This window comes from Rutilus rutilus (assembly GCF_951802725.1).
Source record: "Rutilus rutilus genome assembly, chromosome: 21".
NCBI lineage: Eukaryota > Metazoa > Chordata > Actinopteri > Cypriniformes > Leuciscidae > Rutilus > Rutilus rutilus.
In genome coordinates, this window is record NC_140226.1 from 1221816 (window position 1) to 1235000 (window position 13185).

The 13185-nt window shown below is 40.9% G+C and overlaps 1 protein-coding gene across 1 annotated transcript in view; it reads right to left on the bottom strand.

Annotated features, from left to right (window-relative positions):
* Positions 1 to 11177: 11177 nt before the first annotated feature.
* The window catches only part of LOC311280690 (E3 ubiquitin-protein ligase TRIM35-like), a 17214-nt gene continuing 15206 nt past the window's right edge, over positions 11178 to 13185 (bottom strand). Inside the window, exon 6 of the mRNA XM_084393066.1 lies at positions 11178 to 12234. Within this exon, the coding sequence (XP_084249192.1) occupies positions 11747 to 12234 (488 nt within the window). The 3' untranslated portion in view covers positions 11178 to 11746. The remainder of the gene's footprint in view (positions 12235 to 13185) is intronic.

A 13185-nucleotide genomic window follows, 5' to 3' on the forward strand; every position in this document is an offset into this window, starting at 1 on the left:
ATGATGTCTACATGTAGATACATTTGAACTTAACTGTACATTAGGTCATAATTATTCATAATTATTAATTAGGTCCACTATAATTGTTTCATAAGCGCATATATTTATTCAACACCAGAATGAGGCAAAGCCTAGCGCAAGCAGTGATCCAGATAATGATGACACTCATACGGGACTGCTCATATTATTCCACTATCTGTACACACATGTAAGTAGTGAGTGTGTGTGTGTGTGTGTGTGTGTGTGTGTGTGTGTGTGTGTGTGTGTGTGTGTGTGGTGATGTGGGCTGGTGTGGCTTCAGTTTGTCCCAGTCCGCCCCTGGTTAAAGGTATATTTCAAGTATAAAAAATGAATACCTAAATAGGAACATAGCAGTGTACTGAAAGTGCAAAAATAATATATAAATAGTTAACTATAAGTATGGTGTTATGTTCACTTAAAGAAAACGTACTTAGTATAGTAAACTAGTAGTGTAAGCAGCCAAGACAGTGTGTGTTAATGGATGCGCACTCCCGGGTTATTATTCACTGCAATGTCCACACACAAGTTAATATGCTTACAATCGTAGATTTATTTTACCGCTTCGTCTCAAGTAAGCAAGAATCCAAGCAAACAGTCAACAAATACACAGTTCCAGTCCTTCACCAATATGATCTCCTACTTGCATAGCATAACTCAGTGGCAGAGCCATAGAGAGAAAGAGTTGCGACACTCCCATAGACCTCCGTTGTAAAAAATGGTGGCGCTTTTAACCGCCTACTTCCGGGATTTGAAGATCGGATTAGTTCCAAACACTGTCATTTGGTCGTTGGACCCCATTCACTTACATTGCTGCGTGTCGAGTTGTTCCAGAGGTAAATTGCTGAAATATCGACCTCTTTTGAATTGTCAACTGTCTATATTGTATCAGAGGCCCTTTGCGATGCTTATACTGGTCTTCATTTGTATATGCACGGCACAATTATTTATATTTTATGTTGGTTGTTTCAACCAATTTTCAAGCACTGCCTGCTAGCTAGCTAGCGCGACTTATTCAGCTGTGACAGTAAGAGCTCGGTAATGAATTGCTGCCACCTTTATAGCGACTTAATTAATTTTAATCTTAATTTAATTTTTTGGGATATACTAACTTTTCATTATGTTTTGTTGTCTTGAGTGAAGCAGCTTGTTTGAACAATGCTGGACCTCTAGGATTGTTATGGCCATCACCAGTCCTGTCTGTTTCATGGATCACCTGCCCCTGGTTTTTGTTTTTCTTGTTCACACACACTCACACAAGAACACATTTTTTGTTGTCTGTCATTGTTTAATAAAACATATTTTATTTGAAAACCTTCATTTGTATCAGCCATGCTTAATTGATGTCTCAATAGCTGTAACAGAAGTTACAAGTGTTTTGTTAGTGAATTGCTTAAGTTACTTGGATTGAGTTACAGCTACCCTTACTCTTAGCCTACTCTTTACACTAACCCAGAGCCATAGAGGAAAATCTTCACTCTGCACTTACCTATAGACCCAAACATAAAAGCGTAATATGTGTATGGCTTAATCTTAAAATTATATTCTTAGTCTTAACATGATCATGTTTCACGTTGTGGTCCTGGGGGTGGCCACTTTCATCAGAAGAAGTGAGCTATAGCTTCTAAGCGAATTCTGAACGGACCGCCACCGCAGACCTCTTGCGTGATCAAAGGTAGGCTAATGGCTGAATCAGAATTTATAAGCAAAATCACGGGAATCAATAGCCTAATACAGCCCAGTTGTGCTAAAATAAATATCATGAGACGTCCATCATCAGATGAATGATATGGAAAAGTTAAGTTAGAGCCGCTAAAGCCAGTGCTACTACCCATGCGAACATGAACACTAAGCTTTTCCCTCCAAAAATATAGCCTAAAACTTATCTCCAAATGCAAAACTGACATTAACAAAATGCAATAATGCAATAACAGCTGAAAAAGAACTTTGGTGTGTGTTTTATTTTATATTTACCGTTCAATAATACAATCGCTGCTGTCTGTCCCCATAGAAGAACATGACAGCCAGCGTATGTTTTGGAACTATTGGGGCTTACATGAACCACGTGACAGCCATAGCGGCGACATCAAAGAGTGTCGCAACTCTTTCTCTCTATGGCTCTGGGGTGCGTTTCCCGAAAGCATCGTTGGCCAACTATGGTCGCAAGTTCCGTCGTTACCAATAGAGTTCAATGGACATTGCGATGAACTTGCGACCATAGTTGGCCAACGATGCTTTCGGGAAACGCACTCCAGCTCAGTGGTTCCAAAACCTGTCCTGAAGGCACCCCAACACTGCACGTTTTCTTTGTCTCCCTAATCAAACACACCTGATTCAACTCATCAGCTCATTATCACATGGGTTAATGAGCTGATGAGTTGAATCAGGTGTGTTTGATTAGGGAGACAAATCAAATGTGCAGTGTTGGGGTGCCTTCAGGACAAGTTTTGGAACCACTGGCATAACTTAAAGGTCCCCTATTATGCAAAATTCACTTTAGCATGCTGTTTGGACATAAATGTGTGTTGGCAGTGTGTGTACACAACCAGCCAATAGTGATAAAAATCCACTCACTCCTTTTCTATTAATCCCCATAAATCATCAGCAGTGTCTCCCAACAACCTGTTTTCAGAATGCTGTTTTAGTGACGTCACTAAGCACAGGCTGACAGTGTTGACAGACACTGCCGTTTCAACATAGCCCCGCCCTGATCGAGTTCACAGCCATAGATGAGAATGTCTCCCAAGCGTTGTAAGTTAGGTGTTGTGTGGCTGGATGTATTAATCCACATAGCTCTCTCTATTTACTCCCGAAATCTGAGGCAGCCGCTGAAGACGAGGTGGAATTATTTTGTTTTTAAAGAAAATGCTCCCTCAACTCTACCAAAATCCGGTTATGTACTTGCGCACTTCTTATAACTTACTGTGTTTACTCAGCTCTTACGGTGATTTTCTGAAGTAAAACTGACGCTTCATCTTTTGTGTGATGTACAATAAACTTTATTAAACTCATCAGTATATGTTTGATCATCATTCGGACCTGATCCGAAACAGCAGACTTGTAGGCTATTAATAATGGATACATACAAGCAGATGACAAATACGTTATAACCGTAATTAAACTACTAAACTATACCTGTTCCATCTCTATACGGCACTCTGACTCTGTAGGCATTATTGTCCGACTCGAAACGAACACCGTTACTGAGAGTTTCTGATATTATCATCATTCCGTGAGATGAAATTGCTCTGAGAGACTGAGCGCGAGCTCATGAAGCTCCGCCCCCTGTGCAGTGCAGCAGCAGCAGCTCATTTGCATTTAAAGGGCACACACTAAAACAGCGTGTTTTTCTGAGCCCCAAAAAATGACAATTTAAACATGCTGTAAAAAATTATCTGTTGGGTATTTAGAGCTAAAACTTCACATACACACTCTGGGGACATCAGAGACTTCGCTCAACAGCACCATCTACAGGCCGATGAGTGTACAGTCACTAAATGTGCACATAAATGAGTGATTATGGGCTAGGTTGATGTGGGCCCTTAAGACCAACATACCATAAAAAATTCTTCATCCTCGGTTCCACGGTTCAAGTAGTTATTTAGGAAAAACTGCATTTTTTGGGTTTGGGGGGGCCCAGCGCGGGGGGGGGGGAGTGGCCCCCGGGGACCAAACGAAATTTTTCCGTAAAAGTCTAGTGGGGCTACATGCCCACCAAATTTCATGTTCCCCGGTGTTTCGGTGTCCCTGGTATCGTTGACGGAAAATTCAGTAGATTGACGGAAAAAAAAAAACTAAAAAACTTTGACAATCGATTATGGGCTAGGTTGATGTGGGCCCTTAAGACCAACATACTTTGCAAATTTCTTCATCCTCGGTGCCACGGTTCAGGTAGTTATTTAGGAAAAACTGCATTTTTTGGGATTGGGGGGGCCCAGCGCGGGGGGGGAGTGGCCCCCGGGGACCAAACGAAATTTTTCCGTAAAAGTCTAGTGGGACTACATGCTCATCAAATTTCATGTTCCCCGGTGTTTCGGTGTCCCTGGTATCGTTGATGGAAAATTCAGTAGATTGACGAAAAAAAAAAAAAAAAAAAAATTTGACAATCCCTATATGACCGCTTTCGCTAGAATATTTCGCCATGGCAGTCATGTTAGCATCTTGTTAAAACATGCAAGCAACATGTTAACCATGTTAGCATCATGCTAACAACATGCTAATTGTGTTAACATCATGTTAGCAACATGCTAATCGTGTTAACATCTTGCTAAGAACATGCCAGCAGTGTAGGGGGCAGTGTAGTTTCGCATGGCAAGCACCACTCATTTCCTTAAAGGTGCATTGCGCAACTTTTCATGTTAAAAATACCCGTTTTCTAACCCATACATGCTTAAACAATTGCCTGATGGGCTGACTGAGCCCTTCTCTGATCACTGCGATTGCCTCTATAATCCTGTACAGTAAAATAAATAAGAGGGATTCGGGTCGGAATCTGAGACTGGGCGTGACGTCATGCGCGTTCACGGTACGCTCATATGTCTGGCAGGTTTGTGATTGTGTATGCGCCGACGCCGCCATTCTCCGTAGAAAATGGATTCTAAGAGACCGGCTTGTAGTTCATTTCAAACACCAACGCAAACTCCACGTAAGATAAAAAAAAAAGAGAACTTTTGTCTAGTGCAACCAAAAGGTCCAAATTGGAGTCAGACAGGCGTCGGGGTAAGACGAGAGTAAACATAGGGAAGGCTTTCAACAAATGGAGAGATCTCCGGTCTGCTCTAGGGCTCAAACGGGATCCTCAGTTGGCTTTTTTCTTGATAAAAAGGTAAGATATATCCCATTCTCTAATGTCTGATACGGCCAATAATGACAATAAATGATGATCCATAAAATGTGTAATGCTTTAGCGTAAGCTAGATAAATGTACAATCGGAATAGGTTTTACTAACTTACCATTGTCAGTGATCAGGTTCAGAATGATTGTGATATAAAATGCTGATATATAAGTTAGATACTTAGACACAAATTTTGAGCAAATTACTGCTTAATTACGATGTATTGCTATTGGAATATGCTACTTAGCTGATCAATAAAACAGGCTAAACCCCCGCAAATCTTCGGCGGATTAGCCTGTTTGGCTTTTATGGTAACGTCATAGTGCCACTTGATTGTTTATTACCTTGAGACATTTGGGTGTACTTTGTTGACCGACTGTGTATGGTATGGTATCATGATTACAATTTTGAGCTTTTACAAAGTTATAACTTATATTGTTCATGAACGTGTTTCCATAATAATAGTCATAAGTGGATACAGTAAACACATAACACAGTTCAACATGGAGATAGATGGGAATAAAAAACGAAGTTTTCTACTACCCCCATTTTTTCCCTCACACATAAGTGTGTTATTTACTCAATTGCCTTTCCTTTCACATATTTTAAATTACTTGCAGATTTAAAACTTTATTACCTCTGAAGACATTATGATTGTAAACAAAAGATTTGTGCGGCTGATGCTCCTTGGGTTATGACCAGCTCGAGCTCGTGCAAGCGTGCGTGTGCGTGTGGTCCGTGAGCGTGCACACCTCTGGTTGCAGTTTCGCTTGCCGCCAGAGGGGGCGTAGTTCTGCGAAAACTCAGACTCTCGCGCAATGCACCTTTAAGAAAATGTACATTCTAGTTATTATTCTGAGACTAAGTTTTCTAATTGTAACTCCTCTTAAAAACGTACTCTGTTACTAACGTAACCTCGGTTCTCTCTAGAGAGGGAACGAGTACTGCGTAAGTCTTACGCTAGGGGAAAATCTCTTTTCCGCGGATACTGAAGCCAAAAATTATCCTTAATTTTGAAATAATGTAAAACGCGTTGCGGCAGCATGCAGACACAGGAGAGACGGCTCGCGTGCCTATTGGCTGCCCTGCGGCAACTGCAGCAGCCTATCGATAAGGCCCTTTCGTGACGTCAGCTCCAATGGGGGCGCATCGCGCCCAATACATCACGTCCCGCCAGAATGGGCGTGGCCTAGGGCTATAAATATAGCTTCGAGAGGCTAGCTCACTGATTTTTCATCGCCGAAGCGAACCAGAGCGTGTGCAGGCACGGCAAGATACGCAGTACTCGTTCCCTCTCTAGAGAGAACCGAGGTTACGTTAGTAACCGAGTACGTTCTCTTACGAGAGGTTCTCTCATACTGCGTAAGTCTTACGCTAGGGGAACACAGTGTAAAACGCCGTGCATGCTAAGATCCAGCACCAAAGTCCCAAGGGCAAGTGCCCGGGCTCATATAGTACATGATCATAAGGGACTCACAGAGAGCCCAGGAAAGAGTGGCTAGAATAGCATCATTCCTGTAATAATATAACATCCTATAAGGAGCAGTTATACTGATGATGTGTCGTACAGTCAGGGCGACCCCCGGCCTGGACTGACGAATATAGTGGGTCTTACACACTGCCCATAGAGCTGCGCGATCAAACAGCGAGCGTTTGCTCAAGCAGTTTCAGTATTCTGGCCCGAACACATCAGGGCAGACAGTACCCATTTTAGACCGAAAGCAGCTTAGCCTGCAAGGCGGGAACCTCTAGGTTATAGAACCTTATAAATGTAGACAGGGAGGCCCAGCCTTCCGCAATACAGATATCTTGCAAGGCAATCCCACTAGACCAAGCCCACGACGAGGCCACGCCTCTCGTGGAGTGTGCTCTGACGCCTAATGGGCACTGTAAGCCCTTAGAGGTATAAGCCAGCGCTATAGCATCAACTATCCAACTGGATAGGCTTTGTTTCGACACGGCAAGTCCTTAGAACGTCCGTAGAGTGAAACAAAGAGCTGCTCTGTCTGTCTGAAAACAGACGTGCGAGACACATAAGCTCTTAATGCCCTGACTGGGCAAAGGAAGCTTGCGTCTCCTTCCTCGTCAGAGACCGGTAGGGCTGACAGGGAAATGACCTGCGCCCTAAACGGTGTGTTGAGGGATTTTGGAACATAACCGTGCTTAGGTTTGAGTATAACTCTTGAGTCATTGGGCCCAAACTCCATGCACGTCGCGCTTACTGAGAGCGCGTGTAAGTCCCCTATGCGCTTCACTGAAGCGAGAGCCAGAAGAAACACTGTCTTGAAAGACAGGTGTTTAAGATCAATCGTCTGTAAAGGCTCGAATGGGTCACCTTTCATGGCTTCCAGCACTGTAGAAAGGTCCCATACAGGGACTGAGGGAGGTCTGGGAGGATTCAGTCTCTTACCTCCTCTAAGGAAGCGGATGACTAAATCGTTCCTTCCTACTGACTGACCCAGCGTTGTTTTTGAGAACGCTGCTATGGCCGCCACATACATTTTGAGCGTGGAAGGGGTCCTGCCCTTGTCCAACAGCTCTTGTAGGAAGGAGAGAACCTAGAACATTTGCTCTGAAACTATGTGAAAATCACCCTGACTGCTCATTCAGATAAGAGAATATATTGATTTAAAAAACTGTAAGACGTGTTTTGTGTGAGAAAGCTTTATGCGGGAGCTCATTAATATGTAAGCTTTTCACACCTGAGAAAGACAAAGACCCTCCCCTAACGGCCCTATTAGGAGCTATCAGGCCCTGTCATTCTGAGCAACCTTGCACAAAGAATGAGGAGATTTAAAAAAGAATGGCTTTTTGATTGTTTGGATTTATTTACAACACAACATAATCCAAATATACACAACAAATGACAAAAAAGCACTTATTGAAAACAATGATCCAAAGACAGAGACCTTTGTGCCATTCCTAAAAACATTGTACATACCTTTAATTTCCAAGGTGTTTGATTTTCACTTTACAATGTTCATGTACAGAGACTCATGTGAATGTTGAAGTCAGCAGGACTCAGTTGCATCTGGGCCCTGTAAAAAAAAAAAAAAAAAATTGTGAACATACTGATATCAAGAGAAAATATAGGGCTGCACGATTTTGGGAATAGATTTGAGATTTTTCGGGTTAAAATTTATTTTATAATTCACACACACACAAATGATTCCAACAATAATGAACACCAGGTTTGTTGTGCCTTGTAGGCATAGGCTACGTGCAGTGCTGCATAAAATAGTAATAACAATAAATTAAGTCTTCCAAAAGATTTCAGTAACAGCTACGCTAGAGAAAAATATATTGATTACAATATAAAAACATGAAGCCTACTGTTTGGTGCGTTTTGCTTTTCAAACGCACGGCGCGCTCCAAAATATGAAACATTCAAACGCAGAGCACGCTCCAAAATATGATACATTCAAACGCAGAGCGCGCTCCAAAATATGATACATTCAAACACAGAGCGCGCTCCAAAATATGATACATTATGGTTACCATATTATACATATCTACGTTTGAGCAGATATCCACAAACACAGTAACGGTTCAACTGCAATGTGAAGTTTATGCAACAATAACTTAAACTAATAATTAAGAATTTCTTACCTTACATCTTTCTTGTCTTCAAATCGTGTTCTTCTTCTTCTGAGGTAAATCCAAACTCGACGAAAAGCAGAGACTGATGAAGTTTGGTGCTTTGTTTTTGAGGTAACGAGCACGTTCGTGTGAGGCATGGACGATTTGCATGTCAATCTCTTTTTGTGCGTGTGGGCGTGGTCAAATTAAAAATAATGCGCAAGGGTTTGAGATACTGGACATCTTGTTGGTTTTATACAAATTACTTAAACAGAGAATATTTGTTTTTAGTTTGAATCCGATCATTTAAAAGTACACACTTAAATGTTTATAAAGGTATATGGCTCATAAATGTGACCAGTCACGGAAAGTAGGGACACAAGTCGGTTCTGGGGCATTTTGAGTTATTCACATATTCTGAAAGTGTAGTATTCAAGCTTTCCAACGATGTGTAACAAATGTAAATCTGATAATATTTGGAGAAGTTGTGGCCATTTGAAGGTAGGCACTTAAAAAAAAACTGAAATGGTAGAAATCTGCTTCTAAAGATTGGCAAGTTCTCACCCTTCTGGGAATGACAATAGGGCTCATTTACATCTCATTTAGATAAGTCATACCCCCTGTAAAGCTCCCCCGTCTCCCCCTCCCCCCTGAATGTACCAATTCTACAAATTCTCTAAATAAAACATCTCCAGTTAACTGGCAGAGCATTCATTTCGTTCGTTTTTTAAATAAGATACTAGCGCTGAAATGTGTTTTTTTTAATCAAGTGATCAAAGTGCTCGTTGCCGCTGCGATCAGTGGCGCAGATACAGTGTTTACTCGTGTGGCTCGCGCACACACTGCATTGTCTTCACTCGACGCGCGCTTCAATCCGTTGCGTTGCGATACTCTCTATTTGTTCTGTTGAAATAACAAAATAATTCAAACGTTTGTGTGTCCCTGCTTGATATACAACCACTGATGAACATCATCGTTTTGATGAGAGAAAAAAAACTATACGAGAAAAAAAAAAAAAAAAAAACTATACAAGGGGGGATTTGAACTCTCAACCTCTGATACGGCTGGCGAAAGCTCTACCACTGTACCATTCATATAAACGTTAATTATAAAGGTGGATCTATGTATTGGCACTGACAACATGTATTAGGCTACATCTCAATAAACGACAAATTAAACCCCGTGTAACCTACTATTTAAATTGATTGCTGGACATCGTAATGTTATTGGCGTCCATGTTCATTGAATTTTGAAATCAGATAGAGCCGACCAGAGCGCTGCATAATAAGTAGCCACGCCGGCTTATTCAGTATGGAAATACACACCGACAATGACACGCCCCTACTGCGTGCTAGAATCTCAGAAAAACAAGCCGATTTCAAACTCAAAATGTACGCTTTTAAATATACCAATACTGCTATCTCAAACATGGAGAAGCTTCTTCGTGATCTCAACTAACAGATTCTGCAAAAAAACGAAAATCACCAATTTTGAAAAAAAACGCTTCTTTCTCATTTTGCTCGAAAGTTGTGCTGCCGACTTGTGTCCCTGGTTTCCGTGAAGGGTCACAAATGTGTGACAAGTATTCGCTGAGTTTTGTTTCAGTTTATAGACGTGCTCAAGAAAAAAAAGTTCACCGCAACGGAGAGGCAGAACCCTGTTTATTTTCTTTATTTTACAAAAGCACAATGTATTGATTTGATTGTAAGTGGACACATACAAAAGTAGACATCTCACAGATTCTTTTTTCATATTTCTTTTTTCTGTATGACCATAAATGACGGAGTAATTTAAGTTTATTGTGCTACAATGTGAAGTTGTTTTGTTTCAAACCTGTAAGAATTTATTTTTTTCTGCTGAACACAAAAGAAGATATTTTGAAAAATGTCTGTAACCAAACAGTTGATGGACCCCATTGACTTCCATAGTATTTTTTTTTTTCCTCCCATGCGGTTTCATGTTACAAAGGCTTTGAAAACATGTCTGTGAGTATTTAGTGAAGTATTTTTGATTGCTAATATAGTAAAATACAAGTATAATTGTATTTCTAAAGAAGATAAGATTGCAGAGCTGATTTGTTTGGCCATCTGTATAGAAATATACACCTTCATTATGTTATAATCTGAATGTAACAATTGAATTATGATGTAAAGACACATTATTTGACATTTTCTTTATTGTTTGTTCAGTTTTACAGTGCTTCCTTCCAGTAGATCACACTCAAACGAAGTCTGGCATCTGAGTCTTTCTTGGAGGAACCTGTTAGCGATCTGCCAAGCTAGTCAGGCTCGAGCACTTCTGCAATCATCCTAACAGCGGCAGAATAGTCTTCATGTGTATTCCAATGTTGAGAGCAGTCAGTGAGAGAACATTTATCTGCAATGTCTACATCCTCTACTGTGTTGATTAACTGTGATGTTGCTGGACCCAGTAGGTGGGTCTTCCTAGCGTTGCCACCCGTCCCGGTTTTCCAGGGATTGTTCTGTTTTTTGAGCGTCAGTCCCGGAAAATTTATATTCTTTCCCGGGACACGTTTTTTTGTGAAAATGTACTTCTAAAGTAGAATTAAACCGTTTCCTTATACTGTTACTACAGAGCTGCCACACGCAATTGACACTTTTCACACGCTCTCACGCCACACATCCATTTTCTCACGCACAGAAAAATCGCGAAGCAAAGAGGACACGGAGACCGACAGACTAGACAGAGCAGGTTAGGCTACTTATGATATAAAATAATCAACTCTCAGATTCTGTCAATTTTATTACGAAATTCAAACAATAAACACCGTTTTGGCGTTTGTAAATGTGACGTGACAGATCCCTAGCGCACGTGACCCGATCATCTCTAGCTAATAGTAAATAAACACGAATGAACAATGTTAAAAGAAACAGTACAACTTACCGAAATGTATATTCATCATACATAATATCGACCAATCAGTGTTTTTCAACCGCGGAAAGGGTCAATAAAACAGCTGGAGAACAATTGTCACATAACATTTACCTCAGGAAAGCCATTTGATGACCATAATAGGCTATAGCACGTTAGTTGGCTAGAAAAAAAAGAGCTATAGAGAGTATTTTGCTAAACATGTGTAGGCTACTATATTACATATTTATTATATTTTTACTTATCCTTATTTACTTTCATAAAAGGAACTATCCGTAAGAGATATCAGTCATGTGATCATCACGGCCCAATTACAGCCACCGTACTGATATTCAGATCAACAGCACTCTTACTCATGTGATATGGATTAAATATTGGAAACATGATGAAAGCAGGAAGATCCAGATCTACAGGAGTGACGTTTACTGACTATTGACCGATAAGATCCTCAGAGAGGAAGAAGAACACCAGAAGAATGGAAAGAGTGTGTGAGTGAAGGTGGTTGTGAATGTGTGTAGATGTGTGTAAGTTACAGGATCAGAGAACGACACCGTTCCTCTGTCATAGTCCAGATTCACTCTCACACGATCAAGCTTCTGTTTAACAAGAAAACCTAAAATCCATCCGTACGACACACACCAGATATCAGTGTCGAAGAAAACCCATCCCTTCCTCTGTTTTGATGCTGTAGTTACTCCAAGAGTCCAGAGTTGACTCTCTTTAAGCTCCACATCCCAGCAGTGTGTTCCTGAGTTAAAACCCTCTGAACCCAGAACACAGTAATTATAGTTGTCAAATCTCTCTGGATTATCAGGAAGAGGTTGATAGTTCCGGCTGTTTCTCACACTGGTCAGATCATCAGACACGACGAGACGTGGACTTGCAGTGTTTGGATCCAGAATCACAGGAGCTGATGAGACACAATCAGCAGATGCTTTTATTCTGATCTTCATATAATGATCGACAGTGAACCCAACACAGATTATTATGAATTATGACACTCGTCCTGTTGATCAAACACATTTTCCTCTGATCACTGTCAGTGCTGTTATTAGTTTCACACTCGTTTTATCATCAGTGTTTAACGGCATCAACTACAAACATTAAATATGAGATTCAGACATTTGTGTCCATCAAGAGAAACTGATACTTTGGGAAATTTAAATAACAATAAATCAATGAGATGTGTTGAGATTTCTGCTGTAGATGAAGAGCTGTAAGTGTGTGTGTGATCTTCATCTGATCATCTTCATTTTATTGGCTCTTATAGTCTGTGTATCAGTTTAAAACAGTTTATTCTGACAGTCTGTTGTGTTTGACTGACTAATTATGTTGGATTGAGAAATTATTATTAGTGGCAAAGCATCACTATTGTTCTCTTGCACAATTATTATCATGCGGATTATTGAGGAATGGAGCACTTTATCTTTTATTAGCGATCGGGGGTATGATGTAAAATTGGGCGAAAAATCCCTTAGATTTAACATTGGGACAACTTTGACGAGTCGTAGCTCTGAGAGAGGATTTCGCAGAAACGTGTGATTTGCCACATTTGAAGAGGCTGGCAGGCTCTGTAAGAACATACCTCACAATGGGGTAAAAGTTGCACCCCTGGGGGGCAGGAGCTGCTCAAAGTTGCCCCATAGACACACTATGGCGAAGGACGGCCCCTGAAACGCATGTGTTTCTCCTACTATGGTAAATTGCAGAGGGATTTTGTATTGAACATAACTCTGGATCACAGTGTCATAGAGACACGGGGGCGGGCTCATATTACTCAGACGACCAATCAGTCTCTCAGGCAACCCAAATTCAAAGAGGGATATCTTTACATCTGAATGTCAGGAGTTGCGCTTTGTTT